This window comes from Zootermopsis nevadensis, unplaced genomic scaffold (assembly GCF_977971745.1).
Source record: "Zootermopsis nevadensis isolate Lab colony 2312 unplaced genomic scaffold, Znev_1.0 Znev_ptg000037l, whole genome shotgun sequence".
In the NCBI taxonomy this organism is placed as follows: Eukaryota; Metazoa; Arthropoda; class Insecta; order Blattodea; family Termopsidae; genus Zootermopsis; species Zootermopsis nevadensis.
Window position 1 is genome coordinate 3,961,911 of NW_028259169.1, and position 26,362 is coordinate 3,988,272.

The following is a 26,362-nucleotide window of genomic DNA, read 5'->3' on the forward strand; positions in this document are numbered from 1 at the left end:
AGAAGAGATCCGGTAACAGAATACTGGGAACAATTACATAATAAGAAGCTTCTTAATTTATTTTTTAATTAAAACTTTTAGTGCAGTTGAATTAAGAAGGATGTGATAGGCGATCATGGAACATATATGCGGCATATGAGAAATACAAAGTTCTGATCCAGAAATGTAAAGGAAGGAGACAGTTTGGGAAACCTATTAAGAAACTACTGGCATACATATATTACAGTACGTGAGGTATTGCAGGCAGCATTTCACACAGCAGGTCAACGGAGTGTGCTTCGACGTAGATCTACTTCAGATCCGTGGTCGGTAGATGGCAGCAGAGTCTGTTACAGTGCGCAAAGAATGATAATCGAATATCCCTCATTCTCCCGCGATGGCGGGATGTGTCCGCTGCTTTTCAGATGTTGCCATCCCTGCGGACGAGAAAATGGCGTAACTGTTGTGTGTCGTTTCTGTCCACTGCATTTCTTCTGTCATATATTGCGAGGTCGTGCAAGTTAATGTGACGTTATTTGAGCATTTGTTGAATTTATGTGTGTTATCTTTCCCTTGTGTGGAGGACTTAAAGTAAGAACTATTTCGAACATGTCATTTCATGCAATATACATGCACTTCAAAACTTTCGACACAAGTACAAGAACATGTGGTGGCATAAAGGAGTAATTATATTGATATTTATTTCTTTAAATGACTTCTGTTTTGAAGTGACTCAGAATATATAACAGGATTTTGTGATCACAGTGATGAGTCTTCAACTCTCATAAGAATAATCAAATTTACGATCAGTTGAACAAGTTTCTGTTTCTGAAGGAAGAGGCTGAATTACAGAGAGAAGAATGTTGGTGATTTCTATCCTACACCCTTATAAATTAATTATTGTAGCTGTGAATTTTATAACAGAATAGTAAGACAAAAACAGAAAATACAGTGGAGTCTGTATAAATTTTATACAGGCTCTCCAAGATGATATTGAAACACTGCAGCCAAATGATAACAACACAGAAACTGCTGAACAATGCTGACCGAAACTTTGCAGCAGAGCTACAATTACAAGTTGAGATACTGGTTGGGAAGTGGAAGAAGTTGGTAGAAGGAGCAAAACATTTGTTTGAAAGATGCTTTTAGAGGGAAGTAAGATGGTAAGTTGGATATTCCCACACCTGGTTTAAAACCTGGCCGTAATGTTGGAATAAAACCTGTAATTGTCTCATTCTTGCCATTTTAAAGCGAACAGCTAAAGAAAATGACCTGTCTGTGGTGAACGCATCTTTTCACGTGTCTCACTGGTCTGTGCAACCGTATGGAACTGGTATCAGCAGGATGAAGTATGTAGGTATGTATACAGCACTTCAGCTCACTAGAGAGTAATTATAATCAGGCATACTATAAAGTATAGATAGAAGATGATGGTGTTGTTCTTCCAAGTTGTGGTGCTCTGTGGATTTGGAGAAACATACTGTCTTTGAAATTTGGTGTCTTCCTATGAGTCTTCTTGATGTCACAACCCAAAAAAAAAAACATTGTCACTTTCAAATCTATAGTTGCAACAAATGCTTCATTTTACTGGCAGTTTTAAATTTTATACTTCAAATTGATCACTTCATTTAAGTTGGTAAATGTGATTTCAATGACAATATAGAAGTTGTTACCTCAGTAGATCAATGCCAAAAATAACTTTGAAGTCTGATTCTTAACTTGAAGAGATTCTGCTTTATGATATTATGAACCTCCATTAAAATATAGTTGTATTATATTGTGGACATGACAACTGTTATATATGTATGTGTGTGTGTGTGTGTGGGGGGGGGGGATGCATGCATGTAGTTACACAAAACTGACTGCTCAGCATATACATTTAGATGATATTATTATAGGTTGTATTTGTTAACGGAAACTGAATGGTTTAGTGCTATCTGAAGCAAGATGCGTAACTGAGACAATGCACATTCATATTTCAGGTTATGTCTTTGGTGGTTATGTGTTAAGGTTCTTCCATGGGGGGTGATGAATGCCTCACCATTCCATCTACTTGGACCGATCCAACCTGGACAAAAGTAAGATTTGTGTTATTGGAAGGGATGAAATACAGTTATGAGGTATGGTCCTTTATATGTTTAGAAAGGGATTGTTTTTAAAGAAGATGGCTATCTGCTGGGATGTGGCGTCGTGTAGTCTTGCAGGTATAGACTTGTGTTTCGGAGGAGCTTACCATCTCCGTCATCAGAGTGATGATGCAGGCAATAAGCTCCTCTGAAATGTTGGTTGATATACACGATATTACATGGTGCTATATCCAAGAAACAACCATCTTCATACTCATCTTGAAATTATCAGATCTCACTGGAATATTTTTAATTTTTATAATTAAATTTTTTCATTCTAATTGTGTTAGAAATTGATTATTTAGGAAAACGGGATTTACCCTTCATGTCCAAAGTGTTAGGTTTGTGATGGTAAATTTAAATTTTTAAACAGCTGGTATGGTAATTCTGTGTAGCCAGTCGTGGTACAAGTCTGTAACAGAAACCTGGGGTATGAAGACAGAGAGTGGCCACGTGATAGTTACTCCGTTGGCAGACGCACGTGGAAATGAACACAGAAATTGTTTTGTTTTTTTGTGTTATGTACTTAGAAACATGCTTCAACCTGAATTGAAAACTGTGATTCCATTCTGAATGGTCCATATCATAGAACGCACAGCCATGGCGATCTGTTGTATGCAATTAATTGTTAATTTTTTCAGCATTGTTGTTTATGAGGGTGGCAGTGTCGCTGTGGCGACTGGAATTGGCAAGAACCAAATGGGCAGGCGGCTTCATGAACTGGTATCATCCGATGAGGATCCGCCACCTCACTACTGTTCGATACTTGGGAGTTAATGAGAACAATGAGCTCTACCTAGTAAGAAAGTATGTTAACTATGGAAGATAAATAGCATAACCATAGAATAAGAGAAGTATGGATTTTACAGAAATAGGTTGTGAAGTTGGTGGAACTGGCTCAGGGTTGTATCCAGTGGTTGACATTTGCATTAGTTGTGTTGAACCATTGGATTCTACTGCCAGTAGAGATGGCTGGCAACTGAGAAGTCACATAACCCATATTAAAATATTTGCTGATGGTTGCAGTTCAATACAATTTAACTGGATTAATAAAAACACAATACTGCTGTGAGTGTACAAGGCCCACACATGGCATGTCATGTTTTAACCTCCTCGCACTAGTCCGTAAGTCGCCTTACAGCAGTTGAAGTGCAAGGATAATTTCTTCAGAGTTGCAAAAAAGTGTTCGACCATTTCGTTCTTACTAAAAATGGCCAGCATGAGTTTATGATTAGATTTCCAGATTTTCCTGTGCCGAAGAAATTGACAATTTCTTGTTTGGTGAACTGTTTTTTCTGTAACAGGAACTCTACACTGCAGTTCATTAAATTTGAGCAAAAGCTTGAGTGCGTGCATCACCGAACACAATGGACATTAGCAACATATAATATAAAATGTATTTTTGTTTGTTTTCTGATTTCAGCTTAATTTATTTTTTTTAGAATAGAATGTGTGTCAGGAATGGGTTGCATGACTTTACAGTCGTTCTGTGCATATGCTCATATAAACAGAACTTGGGCAGAGGTGGTAATGATGTTTTAGTTTTTGTTCCTCAGAATCTGAAGCAGTTTCATTTCTACATTACATGAGATTGAGGCCTACATGCATTATATACAATGCCTGACCCATCAGTAATTATAAACCCTATAATATTAACTAGAAGGACCCCAAGAGTAAACAGTCTTGCAAAGATTTACTACAACTCAAGTATAAAATATCCTTACTATTATAGGTTTATGACTTACAGTTTTTTCTCCAATTTCTCTCAATTAGAAAACAAATGATTTTAATGAGTTTACACGTATTGTAATATCGTACGCTCTTGAACAGAACAGCTGGGCAACTGGTGTTAATAGCTTTTGCTTTGAAAGTTAGGATGAGAGTATATTCATCTCTATATTGGAAAAATGCATGTAACATTTTTGCACGCAGAGATGATGCTGCACTTGCCACGTCCACTTTCTGTTTGCGACAAGAGAAGGATGACCTAAAAGTGGTCCTGGAAGAAAAGGATCTAGAAGTGATCGGAGCTCCGATCATCAATATGGTGACAGTACTGTCATTGTGCAGCACTCAGAATCAGGGCTGTGGCTCTCGTACAAGGTCTGTATACGTATTGTCCGTCAACTAAATTGGGTCATAATAGATATGGTGGAAAGTAAGGTGTTTACTTTTCAAGTTACCAGATTTGTAACATAAGAATTTGAAATTATTATATTATATTAAATAAGTGTTGACAAAGAGAGTTGTAGTTTTACCTGACAGTCATTGCACAATGAATAATAATGTGGCATTGTAACATGCAGTTATGGAGAAACCAAATACTGTCTTACTGAAACTGTTCAGAAGCAAAATTTAAAATGTTTCTTCAAAGAAAAAATCTTGTTAAGGACACCGTAGAATCATTGCACTATTATGAAGTTTAATAAAATAAATGAAAATAAGCTGTAAAATATTTATAGCAGATTCTGTCACAGCCTAGCATTCACACTATGATAAATTAATTTTTATAAAATATTTATTCCAATACTGCACTTTCTTTCTTTCAGTCATACGAGACAAAAAAAGAAAGGAGTTGGTAAAGTTGAGGAAAAGCAAGCTGTACTCCATGAGGAAGGAAAGATGGATGATGGTTTAGACTTCAGCCGTAGTCAAGAAGAAGAGTCTAGAATGGCCCGTGTGATTCGGAAGTGCGGTTCTCTCTTCACCGACTTCATCACGTATGTGTCTTCTGATGTACTGCAACAAGGAAAATGAATGAGTGAGGGAGAGTTTTAACCTTTATTGTCCTTGCATCATGGCTTACGCACAATTCATTTGGCCGTGCATTGCAGTAGTACGATCATTGCTGAATCATCAAGCCAGTAATCTGATAATGCAACATTTAAATTCTGTATTCGTGTATGATAAAAGTTAATTGTAGCTTTGAGATAGCTTTAAAATTATATTTAATCGTATAATCTATATGTTGTTACCTTCTTGTATTTATTATTGTGCTGTATCTGTAATAGGCCTTTTGGATGTTGAAGCAGCACACTAATAATAAAGAACTTAATTAAAATGAGACCAAAGGGCCGTATTTCATATTTAATTTTTTATAGGATAGTCTGAACTTATATTGTACATAAATGTCTGAATTAATGTCATCTTTATTCGATCAATAATTATTTATAAAAATTTGAAAGGAAATTTAAAAATGTACAAGCATTAATTTGCTGTGGTAAACTTCTGATTCTCCAGGCTAATGAAGATAAGATGCATGAATAATCAAAATACATGGATACTCAAAAATATTTCTTACTGCATTCACAACTCCGCCACGGTGGTCTAGCGGTTAGAAAGCTGGCCTTGTAATCCTGGGGTCTCGGGTTCGATTCCCGGCGGTGCCCGAATTTATAACTTGTGTTGGGCAAGGCCGTGGTCTAGGCAACACGGAGTTTTCCTCCGTGGCATCCCAACAATCACACACAGAAGAAGGCAATGGCAAACCACTTCTGGATCATCTGCCAAGAACGTATATGAACAGGTCCCAGTCCGAGAAAAGGATGGAAGGATCCTGTTCATATGGACCTGTCGTCAGACAGAACACTAAACAAATAAAATAAAACTGCATTCACAGAACTTCACTAATTTCATTACATTATTTTACATAAGATACATTGTTTTGAGAATTAGTTTGCAATGGCCACTTGTTTCTGAGAACTGTTTAGACTCATAACAACAGTACAAATTTCATTCTGATTCCCCGCAACTTCTTTTTCTCTGCCCTGTGTGGGTCTGCAAAAATACTGAGCAATACATACGCACGCTTGCGCGTTCACAGAGAGAGAGAGACATGCACACTCGTGCATGTGATGATATTCAAATGTAAATACGTGCATAGACAGGCAGGCAGACAGACTGACGCATGTCATTTTCAGTGTTTTTAAATTTAATTTACATCTAAGTCATTGATGTCTTACATTTGTTCTTACCTGTGGAATTTTCAAAATAAAAAAATTGGTGTGTGGATTTCCAGTCTATGGCTTCCTATTGTAGCTGTCGTGCTTTTGTTCCAGGGGCCTGGAAGCTCTGCAGGTTTACAGACGTGCGTCCTTGTTCTTCCAGTCTGTGAATCTAGGTGAAATGGTGATGTGCCTTGAAGACTTGATTAACTATTTTGCTGAGCCTGGAGAAGAAATGGGTAATTAAAGTTTATTGTTAATAGTTCTATCCACTTTGTATTTTACAGGTACAAGAACATGATAGTACATAATAATAAATCCGTGGCTTAACAGCTCCAGAGAGCCAAAGCCGACTAACTTGACTGCTGGCCTCACGTTCACATGCCTAAGCAGAGGTGAACGATCATCCAACCAGATATAGGGTGACGTGTGGTCAGCATGACGAACCCCCAGCCATTGCTAGCTTTCCTGACCAGATTACGCTACTCATTGTAGCTCACCAATTTCCTCAGGATGCTGGGTTGGCACCGGTCCCATACGCTGGTCGAAAGCTCACAAGAAAATTTCTTCTCCCCCGAGACTCGAACCAGCGCGCATTCCGTATCGCCGGTCCGAAGCACGATGCCTCTGATCGCGCGGCTACGGCGCGGGACACATGATAGTACATAATTTCATATAAAATCAGTGGGAATTTTGTTGCATTGTTTTTCTACATAAATACTTCTGAGAGTTGGAGGTTGGTGAATTAAGGTTTGGTTATTTTATATCAGTAATTTATTTTCGTGCTTTGTTCATATCCAGTTGGATACAGAAACACAACACATTGCTATACAATTTTGAAGAAGAGGAGATTGGAATTATTTAATAATAAAGAATTTAAAAGCGCTATTAATACTTAATGATTATTAATATATATTATTGTTAACATATTGCACTATGAGGAGCTTTAAATTTAAAAGTGGACTAAAGTATAATTGCATAATTCATACTTTGAATTTTATAAAGGTTTTTATATTCAAAATTCAAGAACATGAAGAGAAACAGAATCGTCTCCGTGCCCTAAGGAATCGGCAGGATCTGTTCCAGGAGGAAGGAATACTCGATCTAATTCTAGAAGCCATAGACAAAATTAATGTCATAACCTCTCAAGGTTTCCTAGTGTCTCTGACAGGTGATGAAGCAGGCCAAAACTGGGATGTTATATCCGGCTACTTGTATCAGTTGCTCGGTGAGTCATCATGAATATTATTATAACAGTTCATAATATTACCTGAACACATGCACATTGTATTCTTAATTTATTGAATTTTTATTATGTAATAACAGTTATTCTTATTCTGTTTATGTATTTGTAGAAGTGTTCTTAGATGCGGGAGGTCTGATTTTGTATTAGCATTAATAATGAAAATATGTGTTCCAGTAGTTTGATGACTGAACAGCTGCTTACACAGCATATTCATGTATTTTCATTTGAATTCACTATTGCATCATTTTTGTGCTCCATTTATCTGGCAACAGATTTTAGGGTGCTTTTACAGCACTGACTGACTTGATTTTGTCTTCGAGTATCAGATGCCACATTTGGCATCTTGATGATTTGGTAAGGCCATTTTGTGATTGGTTTCTCATAATTTAAATAAGATTTAGATAATAAGACCGTTCAAAAAATGAGTGTTTTAAAGAGTGAGATGCAAATCACAATATTCATATGTTAAAGATAAATAAACAAATAAAAACAACGTAATATTTTTCACCACACAGAATATCAGTGCCTGTAACTACAAGAATAAGTATATTAAGAGTGCAAAACCAATGTAGAACTACAAACTGCATTACGTGTCTTACAAATAAAATGTTGGCGTACACATTCACTCCGATTCGGTATGCATTATGTGCGCAAAGTGGTAAGCTAACACACTGACATTTGTTATTGCTTTGTGCAGCTGCAATCATCAAGGGGAATCACACTAATTGTACCCAGTTTGCCGACACAAACAGATTGAACTGGTTATTCGGTAGATTGGGCTCACAGGCTTCTGGGGAAGGCACCGGGATGCTGGATGTACTGCACTGTGTGCTGATTGATTCCTCTGAAGCTCTGAACATGATGAGGGTAAGCTTTGCTTGTGAACTGAGAATGCACAGATAGTCAGTAGGCTAATGCAGTAAGTCCTTGTCGTACGGAAGTAGTTAATGTAAATAGCATTCATTGAAGCGTTGTACTCCGTACAACATTAGCATCATATGCAAAAACTTGTCGGTGAAAGGAGAGGAGTGCGTCAAGTATGGATCCCTGTACAAGTCAGATAATAGCAACTTATGTAGGTTTAAGGGGATTTTCATACTGTCCTGCCATTTCTGTAAGTGTTATGGTATTTTTAAGTTCCTGGATTTGCCATATATTCATCTCTGTTCTGGTGAAAATAAACATTCATGCTCTTTCCTTCATACTTTTCTGTTTAAGAATTACAGGATGTAAAACTTAAATCACCTATTTATTAAGCCATTAACAAATTTTAATTAAAATATATAATATAATTCAGGTCTATACACAAACTTTATTTACAGATGTTAAAATTTAAAATTTGCGCTATTCATCGTTACAACGATGTTACAATAATGCGCCTTCATTTACTACATGTTTCGATGCGAAGCATCATCTTCAGGTTTTTCCTTTAAAACTACTTTATAATACAATGCAAGTCTTTAAATTTATTCATCCGTTTTGTACATTATTATAGTATGTGCTCTGTTGTTGTTTGTGTATAGACCTGAATTATATTATATATTTTGATTATAAAACACAAACATGACGCATTTAAACCTTAAATTTTAATTGTTTTTTGAATGTACTTTTGAAGCACATTGTGGCTTAACTTTGCAAATTTGACAATTATGTTATTTTCTTGGTAGAGCTTGATGGATGTGAGCATTTTTATATCTTGTCACTTTTCTCTGCAAATTAATGTTGAACTGCCCTATGGGTAAAACAGCAGTGTCAGTTATATCTTTGTCTGGACCGATTTCGCTTTCTCCGTTTTCTCTCCAACTTACTCTTTTTGAAGCGTGAAATTCAATATAAGAATTTTTCACTGTAATTGTAGTTATGTATATTTCTCACCACAATGACAAAGAATAGATATGTTTTTATATTATTACATGTACTATTTGAAAGTATATTGCATTTATTTCAGGATGAGCACATTAAAGTCATCATTTCTCTGCTGGAGAAGCATGGCCGAGACCCCAAGGTTCTCGACGTATTGTGTTCACTATGTGTTGGCAACGGTGTTGCAGTCAGGAGTTCACAGAACAATATCTGCGACTTCCTGCTTCCTGGCAAGAATCTGCTATTGCAGACACAACTGGTGGACCGTGTTGCAAGGTCAGTCACAATTTCGTTTGATTATATAAATGTGTTGTAATTGTTTAATTTAGTCACTAAATGTTATATCAGCAGCCTCTTATCAAAGCCCAACCTGGGAGGCCAGTGCTTTGATTTTGTGTTGGTTTTTCACCATTTCCTCCAACCAGAAATATGAGGGTTTTTTCAACAAGGCAGTGTAGAGGTTATGTTATGTGAAGAAATATTTTGCATGCAAATGTGTGTACACACAGAAAAAATACAGAGACACATGCACAAGGACACACAGAGATATGCTTCTATACACGGTGGTCTAGCGGTTAGAACGCTGGCCTTGTAATCCTGGGACCTCGGGTTCGACTCCCGGCGGTGCCCGAATTTATAACTTGTGTTGGGCAAGGCCGTGGTCTAGGCAACACGGAGTTTTCCTCCGTGGCATCCCAACAATTACTCCATTCACACACAGAAGAAGGCAATGGCAAACCACTTCTGGATCATCTGCCAAGAACGTATATGAACAGGTCCCAGTCCGAGAAAAGGATGGAAGGATCCTGTTCATATGGACCTGTCGTCAGACAGAACACTAAATAAAAAAATAACAACATCCCATGGATCAAAAAGTTAGACTTATGATTCCACATAAAATGTAATTCCTTATAAAATGTTTAATAATTGATAATTTTATGTTAAGGTTATGATACATAATTGAAACCTTTTGTACCTCCAGTGTGAGGAGACCAAACATCTTTGTGGGAAGAGTGAAAGGATCTTCAATGTACCAGAAGTGGTATTTTGAAGTAACAGTGGACCATGTTGAACAGACAACCCATATGATGCCACGTCTTAGGATTGGCTGGGCAAACACTGCTGGGTAAGAGTGAATATTACTGTACGTGTTCTGTGTATTCTTAATACACATTGAAAATATAGATATCGTGTATTAGTCCATGAATTGACGTTCATCTGTGTGATGTTTGTGCCTTAATGTACGTTTCCTTCTGCGTATTTATATGTGTGTGGGAGATGGTCAGAAAATTCATATACTGTTTCCCATGTGAGCTTCCTAGTTATCATGGTCACACATTCAAAATAGTGAGTGACTGTGTCACTGCTGGAAGAATTCCTGTGACCTGATGTGCCACCTCCTGTGCTTGATAGAACTTACATGTCTTCAAGAGGGTTTCATTCTTGAAAACAGTAACTTGCAGGGACTAGATCTGGAGAATAATGATGTTATGGAAAAAGAAAAAAGAAAATGTTCAGAAACTCCATATGAAGGCAGACTGATGAATTGGTCCGATGTTATTGTGAGGCAGTAGTTCCCAAATTCCAACGTGGGGGTGTTTGTGGTGGATGGTTCTTACAGACAGTAGAGAATATGTCCGCATATGGTATTGATGAAAAACCATCGTAGATACGTAGACGCACGCAGCATCGCCTTCGCCTCTAGCAAGCTGCTCCCTGGGTGATAAGAGTTTCTTGCAGTTTCGGACTTGACATTTGGGTTGCGGACCACATTACGTTACGTGTATTGTTCATTATTATAACTCTGTTCAGAACACTTGGAGCAGTACCAGGTCTGTTAGAAGTCACATTTCCTGTAATGAGGCTCATTATTTTTGCTGATAATACAGTGAAACCTCGATGCATCGTTTTCGGCGGGGGTGGGAAATAAAAACGATGAATGCGGGAAAACGATAGATGCGGGAAAGCATTAAAAATTTTAAAAAAAACAATGTTTCTCTTTCAAAGTTACTTCTTTTTACCAAAAAAGTCTTTAATGGACAACTGGTTTGTCGAAACTTCACGTTTTAGGCCAAACAGAGCCCTTTCCACGTTCAAAATGTTTTCCTCGTCACGTTCACTAATATTACGCGCATAAAAGAACGTCTTCACTTTTGCCAATGCACCGTGTGCTTCGGCAAAACTCGGCAAAGCTTCGGGCTCGCATTCGTCGTCTTCGTCTTCCTCACCACTCCAACCCCCTTTGCGGACAATAACAGGAAGAATGGAAATACTATTACTGCCGAACTCAACGAAACGTAGCTGTAGAAGACCCTGAACCGCTGGAAAGGAGATGAATCAGAAGAATGAAAAGTGCCGCCCGCCTTTCCTTTGTACTTGTAATAAAAGCATTTGTGAAGAAATTCACACTGCACATGCCATCTGGCATCGCTGGAACGAAATATGAGTGCACCCTAATTTAACTCGTAAAATTTCTGACAATGAGCACCCCTCATTCCAAAAGAATCTGTGCTGGTTGGGCGACATAACAGGTTACCGCTACTGCGTATTCCAAAAACATTGTGCGTCTTTCGGTATTAATTTATCTCAAAACCCAGCATTTTAAATTCTCAGAAACGATCATTGCGGGAAAATTGTGGGGCGGGACTAAGATTTTTGAACGATCGATGCGATAAAACGATAGTTCGAGGAACGATAGAAGCGGGAAAATGTAACATTATTTTATATGGGATGTATTCGGGACCGAACAAAACGGACGATGCATCCGGGAAAACGATAGTTCCGGGAATGATGGATAGAGGTTTCACTGTATATTATATAACATAATTACATGATACCTTATACAATGAAGACTTTATACATCTTAAAACATGAAAAAGTTGTATAAAGATATGAACATAAAGTGGCAACGAAAGAGAAAAGTCCTTCCATGTGAACAAAATTGTTTTGTACTTAATTATTTCAAAATTTCTCTTATTCAAGAGCTCACAATGTCCGGTCAGCATTTAAAGCATCAACCTGTCTCAAGCAGGGAGGCTAAATTTTTTCTCTGCTGTTTCAACAAGAATGGTGAGATTGCTAAACAGCCACTCCTTGCGCGCACTCTTACATGTGTGGCACAAATAAAAATCTTCTTGTACTCTAAGGTACCCGTTTTCACAATGCACTGACATAACATCCCTCTTTAAAAAAAAGTCTGCAATCCTTGAGTCTGGGATGAGAGTTTGGTGGATATCTTAAATATCAAATGGTAACCATATTTATAAAATATGATAAATTAGTTTTTCCTTCCTCTGTCAACAAATTTCAGAGTCTTTTAATTTTGAAATTTAAGCTTTCTTTAAATTTTCCCATATTCTGATTCACTAAAATAATTACACCAATGGTCCTAATTAAGAAAGACAGCTTATTCTTGTACCAATTAAAAGCATCAACCGTAAGAAATTGTAAGGTACAATTTTAGGGTAGTCGCCTCTTGCATAACGTCCATACCAAATTACATCCAAATGCATCAGATGTTCTCAACTTCAGTCATAAGGGCAGCCCTACATGTGTTTATTTCAGGCTTCAGTAGTTTGCTAGCAGTGGGTCAGTTTGGGAATAGGCAGTGACAGCCCACAGCAGCATTAGAAATTTTGAAATTGACTTACAACACATATTCATAGTTTGCTTTACCCAGTGTTCAAAGTTTGCTGGTCAAAGGTCAAACACAACTTACGATGATCTATTCCTCTTTAAATTCAGCAGTGCATAGCCCCAACCAAGAGTTCTGGGAGACTCCTCTTCCTCCACATCCTGCAGAGGAGGAACTGACACAGGTAACCTGTTTTGAGTGCGAAAACTTGCCAGTATAGATGCTCTGCCAGAACCACGACTCACGGTTACTGCAGATGGGGGACCTGCAACCACTACAGCTGCAGCTCCCGACTGTTACAAAGAGAATCAAGCTCATAAAATGATAAATTACAGACTCTTCAGTCTTGACATCTACAAATTCATAAAAGGGCACAGGCGGAAGCCAACTAGAGATACCCAAAGCTAAATACCGTACAACAAAAACATTCACAATGTAAAAAAGACAAAAATTTTACCAGCCACACATAATAATTATTCAGGGCAATTACAAGAGACACGGGCCAAAATTTAACATAGTTATCACTTAAATTCTATAACAAACCCACCAACCAAAAACAATTCACCGTACAGTCACAAATTAATGAGTACATTTACAGCATACACAGACATAAAAGCAAACTCAGCAACCAACAACTGACCACAGTCACTTCTATGAAAAAAGTAAGATGACCTGATATTGCAGACTATACTTGTTATGTACACCTCCATTTTAAAACTGACAGTTTTAAATTTACTTATATGATAATAAACAAAGAACATATTTCGTTTGTTTTCATTCATATTAACTTTTCCACTAGTTGTCTTTCAATCACACGGACTGTTCTTTCCAAAGCCCAATTTACAAAATTCAAATATATCCAGTTACAACTGTTGTCAGTACAAGCTAACACTCCCCAATCACTACAGTTTCAATCTACAGAAATTATTTATCTTCTGAATTCTTTGTTCCTGAACCCCTGTACTTCCACTCTTCTACAGAAGGCCCTCAATATCTTTCTGCTTCCCAATCCAGTGCTTTCTATATCCGCCGTCCACTATTTAAAACCTTCGTTTCCATATCTGTCACTGGGTATTCATATGTCATCACGTCACCACTTGTCTCGCATGTCATATACATAACGCTCAGCAGCATCAGACTATAAGGAACACCCCCCCAGCGAGAGGTTCAGAAATCAGTTCTCTGTCAATTCTGACCATTGGGACTATTCTGCATAATATGAAAAATTTCAAGCATCAATTCCTGCAAATCCTTCCCACCCACATGGTTACCAGAACCATGTCGGCTCCAAAATGTCAACGCCGCCTTTCCTCAACCACATGCTCCTCTCCCATTGGACAGCAGCCCATTCCTCCACTCCACCAACCAGCCCCATCAAATTTATATCACCACTCACTGCCTTCCCTATATACAGCCTCGTGAACTTGCCCTTGCCCCATCTCGCAGCCATCTTGAAAATGGCAACTGAAATGTTTTCCAAAATTCAATGTGGCTCTCACCCAAAAGCTGAAGTTACATATCAATTCCTTGCTTACAGAAAATTCATATAAAAAGATAAGGATAAATAGTAGAGGGAGAAAAGGAAGAAGATACAGAAAGGAAGAAATAATATTACATTACAGCCAAATGTGATATAAAAGAAATTAAGAAAACTGACGTCATACAAACAGTGCCACTGGAGGCAAACAAACTCTCTGATTTTGGATGCAGCAAAGTGGCAATTCTCTGCGATAGCTACTTAAGTAGGTTCAGAAACACTACACTCACCCACTCATGTTCATCAACACCCTCCATCCCATCCTGCTCAAGCTTCAGATTCACTTCCATTCGACTGCCAACTGCTCGCTGAATCTGCATGACAGAAAAATCTTCACTCACAAAATCACCCATTCTGCTTCTAATTGCATAAAACTGCCAAACTTCAGCGATTACAGTGAACATTATGTTTCAATGTACCAACACAAAATGCAGACTTGCAAGTTTACAAAATCCATTAATCTATTCTGCACATACAAAACTGCCACAAGGTAAGATGTTTAATGGTATCAGCTAAAGAGATTATTTAATGTAAAAATGAAACATTATGGATTATGTACAAATAGTGAATTGGTTAAAGACTTAGAACATGAAGTCCTGGTCTACTTTCAGGTGGTATTTTGGCAAATTCCTGATAGTCTGTCTCCTGGATGAAGTGCAAATTCAGGACCTCACACATGTAAAGCAGGAGTGATTACCAGCATACTACAATTCAAAAGCCTGGATCAATGATGCTGATGAGGATTATAATCAAGTGTTTCCAGATTAGTTAAGATGAAAACATATGTTGAGACACTGAGACGAAAATGAAAACTCTACACGCAAAATGCAAATATTTAAATTCATATACAAAGGATAAAACTCATATTTAATCAAAAAGCAAGTTAAAGGGCACCAAAACTATGCTATAATTTGGGACTTAGTTTCTGGAGGCCTGGCTTCAATCCTAGTCTTAGGGCAGTCCATATGGAACATGTTAATTTTTCTCATCATTTGCATAACATTTCTTCAATGCCATTAACTTTACTTCCATTGTGAATATTTATTTCCCTATATTGGAATCAGTTCATGTGCTGCTGACCTCCATTTAGAATCACGTACTTACAATGGCGTAACCATATAATATCCAACGACGAGTTGCAAAGCTAAATTTTCTAACACTTTAACTTCAATACAGTAATGATATGGAGCAACAACTTTACAGCTATGCTGTCACGGAGCGTCACACGCTTACTCGTACAAGTATAAAAAATTGTTATCATTATTTCACACTGAATATTTGAAATATTTTTTCAAAAGATATTTTTGAATTATACAAGCAGACTCATCACGCAGTTCTCCAAAAGAGAAAGTATCTACAGCTAAACTATGTTCCTTTGAGTCATTATAGTTGCATTAGGATTGTCCTCTATAGTTTTGACAACTAGCACTGACGTACCTAAACACTCGTAAGATTTAATTCTGCTTGCGTAAGAAGGAGACCAAAGATCTGCTATTCAAATCCTACGTAAATATTGGCTTGATAAATAAATAAATAAATATATATCACAGTTTAGAATGTCGGCAATGCGAATGGAACTTCTTTTTCCTTCCAGCATAATTTACAGATGTTTGCAAGTGCAGTTATTTTAAATTATTTGTTTAAATAATAATATTGAGGTACAAATGTCATAATACCGTCAAATGTGAAGAGAACATAATTTTTTCTGCACAATGCAGCATCCAATGAAACTGATGAAGCTTATTTACGAAGGGAGGCACTGACAAGACAAACACGTTTGAGCATACAACCAAAACAATTAAGTTACAACTTACAAAGTGCACCCAAAAATACTTTCACGGTGGCTAACTTTGATGTTACATTTCAGCCCGGATGGAAGAATGTTGTTTTCTCTGTTGGTGCCTGCAAACACAAGATAAAGTTTACTTCCTAATAATTAAGTCACGTTTAAAAACCAGACTGGCACAAATATTTTATAGTTAACCTGAAAGTACCGCATTTACATCTGATTTATGGTAAATGTAATGAAATGTATCAGAAATGTTTAAATAATTTTCTGGTTCTTATGTTACATGGTGAATCATCACTAAAGAAACTTCCAAACACTTTCTGTTACGTCACTGCAATCAGAGCTTTTACCATCTTTCTTATTATCTGAAATAACTATTCAATGATGTGGAAAGCTCAAAAATGGTAATTCTGACACAACTTTGCAAGATCCATCGTTCAACGTGTAATTATTTTAAATTATAAAAAGCTTAAAAACTATTTCCATACATTATGTATATTTAAAGAACCAGGGCCTGTTTTAACGTGGCCGAGAACAATCCCCAGAGGGAATCTTCGATCAAATAAATTGCAGATAGCGTCTAAGCCAGCTGAGCCACCACCAGCTTCTCAAGGAGGATTCTCGTACGTCAATTCAATAATACGTTTCTAGGTTCCCACTTTCTAGAAGAGCATTTATTTCTGAAACACAACAGCCTTCATATTTGCGTAGAAATAACAGACTCCACTCAGCGGCCTTCCCTCCCTCCAACTCTGTGTAAAGAAACTCCTCTACTTCCCCGCATTGCCCCTTAATTCAACTCGAGTTCCCCCCTCTCCCACCCCAAGAAGAAAATAGACAATTTGACCATCAGCCAAAGTGATCCCGCTTTGTTTTTTGGTTTCAAATGGTTATCTTGTGGGTTTATGCACCATGATAATTTGGTATCAGATTACAGACTCTTCTGTGGTAAATCCTGCCTCCATCTTCAGTGCGCTGCTGGTGGCAAAGCCATCTTCACGCTTCTCGCCGTGAGAACCCGAAATCTCACTCAGTTGATGCGAATCAGCATGAAGTAACAGGGATCAAAGTGGAGGGGGAATACGTTTTTGCTTTTGGAATGGAGGGATGGACGGGGCATACAGCACGCGTCGAATAGAAATAAATCAAAACATGTTTGTTAGGAACCCACAAGGGAGGAAACTCCTTGCGGGGCCCAGAACAAGGAAGAATAATTAAAATGTATTGGAATATGAAAAGCCTCTGAAACTGCTCTTTAAGTGCAATTTCGAATACGAGGCTCCGTTAAAACGTGCGTTTTGGGGTTACTCTTGCATGGGCCACCCCTCGGAAAATCACGATTTACGAAAATAAAGTGTACAATTCCTGAAATGAGATTTTTGGCGACATTGGAGGTTCTGACGGCGGTGAAGACGTGGCTTAGTCGTCGCACTCTTGAGCTGTGTCTGGCTCAAGACTCGATCTTACCGGGGAACAAGTTGGGCGTTGACTCGATCCAGTGGAGGCATGTGCCAATTATGTTGGCAGCAATGCCGACTGTATATATGAGAATCTTCACCCAAAGGCGGACCGTTTCAATGTTTACCCTGGGACAAGGCCACTGGAAGCAGCAGCACTCGTGGCGACTGAGGCAAATGTAGAAGCGTGAAAGCTGTGGGAAATAAAAACAAAGGCGAGTCAGTTTACATTTCGTAACTTACAACAAAGCGATACCCGTCACATCTGAAATTAAATGTTGACTTAAAGTTACGCGAGTGAATCGAAATTACGCTATTATATTATTGCTATGTACTTACAAATTAATTGTGACCAAAGGAATTTCCAAACAGATCAATCGAGCATCGATTTCTGTGCAGTAGATTAGCGGCTTAAAATGGCAGGCCAAAGTAAAACAGATAAAGATCCCTTGGTCCTGTCCTCATATTTTAAACTGGAGTCTGCTTATTACAAGCAGGATCATCGCGGCAAAGAATCTCGTAGATCGTTCAAGGCTTAGACAGGAACAGAATGAGCGTGCGAGCAATGAACACGGAAACCTAAGACTACCTGTCACTTACCCCGAATAATACGCCGATGCCATTAGAATGAAGCCGGCGGTGTTCGTGCGGCCATCCATAACGGCAGCATAAACCGCCACTCCCTGGTTAATCAAACCAGCGATTAAGACGACCACCGCCAGAAACTTGGAAAATTTCTTCAGGCACGGGTGCTGTAAAGTGAAAGTGCAAATATTTTGATCCCTGCGATCAAGATCTGCAATTACGTATCTTGATCGATGATTTATGCGTCACTTAGGGACACTCCAGCACCCTGAACGGGATATTTATTTACCTTTGAATAATATTTGTCTCTGACAATAAGAAGTTCTTAAATTATCCAGTTCATAAAAAACGCTTTCTCAGCCTACATCCGGCAATTATCCCGGAAGAACCGAGGAAAATCCGGTTTTCTAGACGAGTTTTTGCTTACATTCAGACCCGGGTCATTTTGATTTGCTAATTTCTCTCTCCGTGCGTGTCTTTTAAGGGCAAATACGCAGTTGAATGCCTGCGTGCCTCATTCTCGCTCGTGAAGGAAATGCCGGACGCCTTCCGAGTTCTTTACGTGAATGTGGAGTCTTTCAAGGACGAACAATCTGCATAAATTCGACTCTCCCACCTCTAGCGTAGTTTTTCGAAATTAAAGAAAGTAATTTCTCTGGGAAAAATCACGTGACTGTACCATTAGGTCCACTTATGAGTAATGTTGAGAGTAACCAATCGACGTAGAGCCCACACAAAAGTATTTTAGTTGTAAACAATTCGGAATAGCATAACCCACACCCATGACCTACCCGACTGATCTAGAATTAGGATTAAAAGATCACTTTCATTTAATTGACCAATCATTTCGTTCCTTTGGTAACTTAAGCTTCATTATTTACAGCGTGCCAATGTTTGTTTATGTCGATGTTTGTCTGATTTAATTGTCACATTTTGGTTTAATTCTTCGCTAATTTTTCCATGTGAGTTATCGCACTGCAGAGGCCAGAGAAAAACGAAGTTCATTGACAAAAAGGGTTAGCAAAAGAAGGCCTGCTGTTGTACTCCAGTTGACTTATCGTTATGTTACCTCCTACTGCGTCGGCCGCCCGCCACGCCAACTACTACTTGGCCTCAGATTTTCCTCAGTCACTCAACTCAGTGACTGTCGCAACTGCGCGACTTTGTATGTGAACATGAGAGGATAAAAAGATTGCAAACAAAGAACAGAATCGCTCTCACGCAGCGAGCGTTTGCTTTGTTTCTGCCTTCAGCATTTTTCATTGGTCGAAATTAATCGACAGGCAAGTTGGCGCAGGTCGACTACACGCGTCGAAGTGTCTGACATTCTACGATTGGTTATGGAATTATCCAGAATTCAGAATTACTAGATCGGAGTTTTTAAAAATTAAAATGTAGATAATAGCTCAAATGTAAGAGCAATAACCTAATGAGGCAACAAATCTCCTTTGCTATCAGATAGAACAGTCTGCGTTATTTCTACCCATCCCTCTCATCAATTGATTCCAAGTTTTGTCTCTGTAAATGCAACATCGGAAGAAAATTTTACATTTCACTTTTATTCGGAGGCTAGCCGGGACCTTCGCGATTCTTGGGAGGAAGCTCTGTCCCCATCTTCAGGGTTCTGATGTGACTGGATCCTCGGAAGTCGCCTGTGCAACTGCGTGCACTGGTCCCGAGCAGGAAGTTACACAGGTGACTTCCGAGGATCCAGTCCCGTCAGAACCCTGAAGATTGGGACACAGTTTGTTCCCGAAACGTCGGTTTACTGCTGTAACCAGTTAACGCGGCTGATTACTTATAGTATTGTGAATGTGGGCATTCGTCCATCCGCACATAGTGCTTAAATTTCACTGCATTTCAAACTTAACAGCTTCAAAGTTTGAAAGTCAATTTTAATCCATTTCTACGCGGTTTCGTCAACGCGCACAAAAATTCTTTCGCCAATTTGGCAACTGTGTGGGTCGCAGCTTTTATCAAATGAGATACCCATTTGGCAACACTGCTGCATCGTCAGAGTGATGAATCTGTTTTATCGATTGCGTTCACAAGAGTCGCCACTTGGCATCCGTCGATACGTCATCGAAAAGGTACCAAATATTACGGGAGTTTTCTTTTCTCAAATTGAAGCCCGTCGCCTCTGTGAAGTTCGACTAGTGACAAAGTGTTTGGGCAGAAGTGATATTCAAAAACTTAAGCCACTTTTCCAGGATCCTTTACTTTTTCATTGTTTATTAGAAGAGATGGCGTCTGATCTGATAAATACGAGGCTGGTCCACAAAGTAAGTTTCCCTGGGGCCGTTTACAGAAACAAAACACAATTTCATGGAAATATTTATTGCAACAGATACAGCAAGTGTCCAGCTATTTTTCAACATATTCGCCACCGGAATTGAGACATTGGTCATACCGTGGGACCAACTTTTGAATACCTGTGTCGTAGAAGTCTACCGCCTGGGATTGGAACCACTGTGTGACAACCATCTCCGCCTCTCTGTCATTCTCAAAACGCTGACGCTGACCGGACAGGAATTTCTTGAGGTGTAGGAAAAGATGGAAATCACTGGGAGCGAGGTCCGGGCTGTAGGGTGAATGATTAAACACCTCCCAGCTGAACTCCTGCAGGAGACTTGCTGTCCGTCGAGCTGTGTGCGGCCTAGCGTTATCACTGACCGCACTTCACAGTCGGCGGGAGCTGGAATAAGAATCTCCATCTTCAACAGCTGCAACGATGCTACTGTGAGAACGCGGGAAGTACCGTTAGTGCATGCGCCATGCTACGTCATTGCTCTATCACGTACGCACAGTCGCTTCGCGCAATATAAGGTTTGCTAGCTGTGGGACGAATGGGAAACTTACTTTTGGGACGCGCCTCGTATATTTTTCCTGTCTCCCTTTCTATTACGTTCCACTTTGTTTTTATTTCGTCGTCTGATTTTGCTATAAGTCTCCTGTAATGCTGCTTTCTAGCCCCTTTTATAACATTATTCACAATTTTACAATTCTTAATATAAAACGCTCTTGTGTGTGGCTTTCCTAAAGCCTAATTTAGTTTAATGTCAATCCACAAATAAAACTATTTCACTTAATGTCAGTCACACGACCACAAATAAACAGACATAACCCAAATTCACCCTCTCAGGGGCTCGCGTCTTGGGAGTGCGGGGAGCAGCGCTCCCGAGGTTCATGAGCTACCCAGTGCCTGGGGGATGTAAGTTCGGGGACCTGGATTTCCAGGTTGGGGGTTGACGACCCCCACCTTGGAAAAAGCAATTCTGTTGAGAATTCCCAAAAAATGTGACAACCTAGCAAGAACATGGAACTCCGATTAGGAACGTGTAATTTGCTTTCATTATATAGAAGTGGGGCGCTGGAACAATTAATTGAAGTAACAAATGATTATAAAATTGACATTCTTGCCATCCAAGAGATGAGATTGGCCAGAATTATAGTTGCCATAAGAATTTACACAATTCACAGTCCATAAAATAGTGAGACATCTTCCAGCCTTTGATATGAAAGAATGTCAAATAAAAATGCGAGGCAGATTTCATGATTATAGCTATATATAGCTATGGCAGCGTCAGAAAGACACTTACTTACGCATTCTTTTTACTCTGTCAATGAATTTATGTTGTTTACAAATAAGTGGTAAATTTTCTTCTGTGTGTAATGGGTAGATCTATTTGTAGCTTATCATTTCTTTAGGTGAATCCTTAGTTTGTATTATGTGAAATTTATATAATGGTACGAATTGTACTTTATAATATGTATTGTATTATTATGACTTTTTCCACATCCTATCGTCATCTGACTGTCTTATGGATCCATGAAATGCAACTCAATATGAAGCAAATTTTTATGTTTTGCAGAAAACAGTACATTTTGTGAGAAGCTCAAGCTCAGAAGTTAGGTTTAAAGTGCATGCGCGTGCAAGACAGACACAGAGAAGAATTTTTTTAATGCACGGACACTAAATTTCACTAAAATTGCAGAATCTCGCTTTGAAAACAGAAGACGATGCTAGAACCCGTTTCTGAGGACTTACTCGGTCTCGTTGTTGTTGTAGTACTGCGTTTTCATTTTTTAGGTCTTGTAGTATTTGTGCTTGTTGTGCTTTGAAAACAGAAGATGATGCTAGAACCCATTTCTGAGGACTTGCATGGTCTTGTGGTGGTGATGATGATAGGGGTGGGTCGTCTTGTACTGGGTTTTGCTGTAGAAGAAACACAAACCCTTAAGTTATAATTTTACAATGACACGTTTTTTATAGAACTTATACTCACACCAAATTTCACTAAATTTGAAGAATCTTGCTTTGTAAAGACTTACCACCTGCTCCTGATATAATAACTTGACATAAGTTAGATCCACATCTCCAATCTGTTCACTGTTATTAATAGTTCTCTTTAGTCTAAGCCTTTGTAACTTGAGTAAGTTTTAAGATAAGAATAGGTCTAATGAGTTATCAGGTAAATGTGGCTCCTGCCAGAAAGAAGTCTGTAAAGGTATATTATGTGACAACTGTAATTGGTGGTTCCACTGGGAATGTGCCAACATCACTGTTAATAATGTAGATGTAGCTAAGCCATGGTTTTGTTTGATGTGTAACCAGGCCAGGTTAGTTAGGGAACAGGAGAAAACTATTTTGGATCTACGGAGGGAGTTGGCTTTGGCATATGATCAGATTGCTAGTTTTAAAGCTGATAACAGCTCTAATATTAAATGTAACTATTCGTCCACTCTTTGGACTGATTTTAAGGCCAAATCGCAACGCAGAAACAAAAGTCTTTGCTCCAGTAAGGGTTCAAAATTTACTGTTAAACTGCGCAACAAATTTGAGGCTTTGACTGTGTCGGAACCTTAAGGTGCTGCTCAGTTAAAGGAAAAAGATGCAAAACAAATTGTTAAGAATAAAAAATGTAAGAAGGTCCTGCTCTTAGGCAGTAGTCATGGTAGGGGACTATGTGAACGTCTTCAATCAGTCCTAGGGGATGAATATATGGTTACAAATATATTCAAACCCAATGCTACACTTGGCAATGTTGTTGGGGAACTAGAAACACTAAGCAAGGATTTCACTAAGGATGATAATGTAATTATAGTGGGAGGACCGGGAAATAGCCTTGACATGGACCGAAATTACAAGATTGAAAATTATATGGACAGCATTGCCAGGAAAAGCTTACATACTAATGTTGGCCTTCTCGAGCGGCATGACAGGCCTCATATGAGCAAGTGGGTTAGGAGTGCAAATGTGAGACTTGAGCGTGCGCTTTGGAATGCGGACAGATCGCACATTAGATTAATTGATGTGCCATCTGTGAATAAATATGACCACACCAGACATGGATTGCACCTAAACTCAAGGGGTAAGGAGAAGCTTGTGCAACTCATTGCCAATGAGATTAGGAGCAAACCAAATACTGGTAAGATTCCTGTTATCACTGGTGTAAGACCTAGGCCTTTTTTAGGTTAAGGCCCAAATGTATCACTAAATTCCTGAAAGATATCCAAGTCAATGTAAATAAGCCAGTTCTAAAATTAGATCACAATCAAAATGAAAATTTCATGTTATATCATCAGAACATTAGAGGCCTTTCAACCAAAAACTTAGAAACCACCCAGAAAGAAAATCTCCTGGTTTTCCATCAGAACATCAGAGGACTTTCCCCAAAAACTGAAGAATTGATAAGTGCCAAATTACCACATATTCTTTGTCTAACTGAACATCATTTGAAAGCACAATACAATATACATACACTTCAGAACTTTCTGTCGAGCCACCGCCACGTGGAAGCAAAATTAATTAAATTTAGATAATATGATAAACGTATTACACAAAATTAGAAATTCATATTACTTTCGCATTAATTAGATGCCAGAACTTATATTTTATTAATCATACGTAATAACGTATTTCACAGAGGTAGCACATCCATTCGTGAAAACCATTTCAATCAATCACAAAAATTCCTTAAAATATCTGAAATGAGCAAAATATAGAACTCACCATTGTTGTAATAGATAATTTGATGACTGATAACAAAAAACAGTTTTAATAGTTAAGCGTTTCCAGCACCCAAGTACTTAACACACACTGACAATGCAACCAAATGACGCTGTGCATTGGATATATAGAAATTCTGGCGGCATAGAATGCAGACATCTCATTGGTTAGTATGGGTGCGGTCCTCCAAGACACGACACCTTATTGGCGAATTTAAACAGGAATCATTTGTACAGCAATTTAATCTATAAACGATTAAAGCATAAAGTATTAATAAAGCCATAATCTATTATGAAACAATTCATTTTAAAAACAAATATCAATCAAGATATTTGTTTATTTTAAACGGCTTTACAAAATTGCGTACATAAAATATTTGGGGTGGGGTAAGATGATGGAATAGCCGCTGTTGCATCAGCTCCGTATACGCCACAATAATTTACCTTAAGGCAGGGGTGGCCAACCCAAATGATCTTTCGGGCCACTTTGGAAATGCATCATAACTCCGCGGGCCACATATAAAATTATATATCCCCATATTAGATTTAGATACACTATAGACTTTTTTTGGAGTGAAAAATTGAAACATAACGAGTTATTATTATTGTGTTTACTATTATTCTTACATGTAAACGTAGATAATATAATAATAAAATGTTCATGGCGGGCCACATGCGGCCCGCGGGTTGGTCACCCCTGCCTTAAGGTATACTTTGGCTGCACGCGACAGAGACAAGCGACCGAGACAGGCGACAGAGACGGCAGACGGACACATCGCAGCTTGTCGACACACACTTTTGAGGTGACGACCGAGACATGCGGCAAAGTGTTTGTTTTCTTTGTTTTGTTGAGACATACGTGTACATATTCTGTAAAAAATGAGTACAAAAATGCTTCTAAAAACGTTACTCGAAGAAGAAGATGATGTGTTGCTGTGTTATTTGTTGCGAAAGAAACAAAGAAAACCTATGAGTTCAATATTCAAAACCAGACGTGAAGAAGGATCTTTCTGTCGGTGGTCAGTGGTCGGTTTTCTGCTACTGATTCTACCAATTGCTCATCTTGGTCACCAGTAAATTTAATTTCTGCCATTATTTTACTCAACAACACACGTGCTGCCTGAGCCCGTCGCGAGACACTACTGGTCCGAGAGCGGTCTCCTGTGCTTTGTCTCGCGCTCGTAATTGTACTTCATACGATTGTACAGAGAGCAGACAGGAAGCGACCAGTCTCGGTCTCGTAACTCTGTCGCCTGTCTCGGTCGCTTGTCTCTGTCGCGTGCAGCCAAATTGTACCTTTAACCAAAAATTGTCAGCTATTATAAAAACATGTAATAGTGGTTATGTTTTCTTGTGTAATTAAAATTAAAAACCTGAATTTGTGAAAGTGGCAGATATATGGTTTAGTTTCAAGGGTTTCTGAAAATCATTTTATTATTTTTAATTATATGTGATCTTACTCAGTGAAACAGTAGATGCGAGCATGCATTTAGCATTCTGTCGCGGCTGTGATTCAGCTCATCGTTGCATTGGTAACAGTGACTATGATAGTACACAGTGATGGAACAGCTTGTTAGATCCTGTGGAACATCTATTTGTTTTTGTAGATTATATTTACTTTATAGTCTGTGGAGTGCTTTATTTCAGGAGAACTGTGCTGGTGTAGATTTTGACTTTGCTTCTTAAACACTTCATCTAGTATTCAGTCCTGGTTTCCAAACGAAAGTGTTTATAACAAAGTAATGAATAATCCCGCCGCTGCAAACCAATTGTAACGTTCTACTTTGGATAGATTCGTTTGGGTTTAGTCTTACTCATGTGGTAGCGTGGCTTGGCAAGTTCCCAAGGATGCTGATGTCAGCTTCAACATGCTCACCAAATATGATAATACGTCCATGAGGCTACAGCTTGTTCCCTAAGACTATCACATTTATTTCTAACACTAAGTTCTACATAAATTTCACACTTAAGTTAAAACATTACCTTCTTAATTTAGTCTAATTCACTTTATCCTTAGTACACTCTAATTACGTAAATCTTGAATATTTATTAATCCACCCGTACTGTACGTGGATTCATCTCCTCAGCGCTCACCTGTTAAAAGTAGCCCGATGAGCTGCACCTTGGTCATGATGACTCTCGTGACCTCCTGCTATCTTCGAAGTTTCATCCCTTCTGTTCTTGATCTCTCTT

The 26,362-nt window shown here is 38.5% G+C and overlaps 2 protein-coding genes and 1 long non-coding RNA gene across 13 annotated transcripts; 1 reads left to right on the forward strand and 2 right to left on the reverse strand.

Moving 5' to 3' along the window:
* The first annotated feature begins 410 nt into the window (after positions 1 to 410).
* LOC147871853 (ryanodine receptor-like) lies at positions 411 to 15,871 on the forward strand. 8 transcript variants are annotated; one of them, XM_087360025.1, is made up of 12 exons: positions 411 to 662; positions 957 to 1,142; positions 1,231 to 1,336; positions 2,747 to 2,912; positions 4,038 to 4,208; positions 4,655 to 4,825; positions 6,164 to 6,288; positions 7,077 to 7,277; positions 7,993 to 8,162; positions 9,244 to 9,434; positions 10,141 to 10,284; positions 14,941 to 15,871. In XM_087360025.1, the coding sequence occupies exons 2-12, from the start codon at positions 1,119 to 1,121 to the stop codon at positions 15,020 to 15,022; spliced, it is 1,551 nt and encodes a 516-aa protein (XP_087216151.1). In that variant the 5' UTR covers positions 411 to 662; positions 957 to 1,118; the 3' UTR covers positions 15,023 to 15,871. The 8 variants fall into 8 exon arrangements, with proteins under 8 accessions (XP_087216151.1, XP_087216153.1, XP_087216150.1 ...); XM_087360027.1 differs by having other exon boundaries at positions 411 to 570; XM_087360024.1 differs by lacking the exon at positions 411 to 662 and having other exon boundaries at positions 669 to 1,142.
* On the reverse strand, positions 4,547 to 5,721 carry LOC147871854 (uncharacterized). Its single transcript, XR_015538261.1, has 2 exons — positions 5,407 to 5,721; positions 4,547 to 4,844 (listed from the first exon to the last, which is right to left on the reverse strand). It is a non-coding gene; the product is annotated as an uncharacterized LOC147871854 (long non-coding RNA).
* LOC147871855 (uncharacterized) lies at positions 14,599 to 26,362 on the reverse strand. 4 transcript variants are annotated; one of them, XM_087360040.1, is made up of 6 exons: positions 24,174 to 24,382; positions 22,209 to 22,376; positions 18,176 to 18,327; positions 17,586 to 17,769; positions 16,144 to 16,231; positions 14,599 to 14,643 (listed from the first exon to the last, which is right to left on the reverse strand). In XM_087360040.1, exons 1-4 carry the CDS (start codon positions 24,174 to 24,176, stop codon positions 17,700 to 17,702), a joined length of 393 nt encoding a protein of 130 aa, XP_087216166.1. In that variant the 5' UTR covers positions 24,177 to 24,382; the 3' UTR covers positions 14,599 to 14,643; positions 16,144 to 16,231; positions 17,586 to 17,699. The 4 variants fall into 4 exon arrangements, with proteins under 4 accessions (XP_087216166.1, XP_087216167.1, XP_087216165.1 ...); XM_087360041.1 differs by lacking the exons at positions 14,599 to 14,643; positions 24,174 to 24,382 and adding an exon at positions 26,264 to 26,362 and having other exon boundaries at positions 16,064 to 16,231; XM_087360039.1 differs by lacking the exon at positions 14,599 to 14,643 and having other exon boundaries at positions 16,064 to 16,231.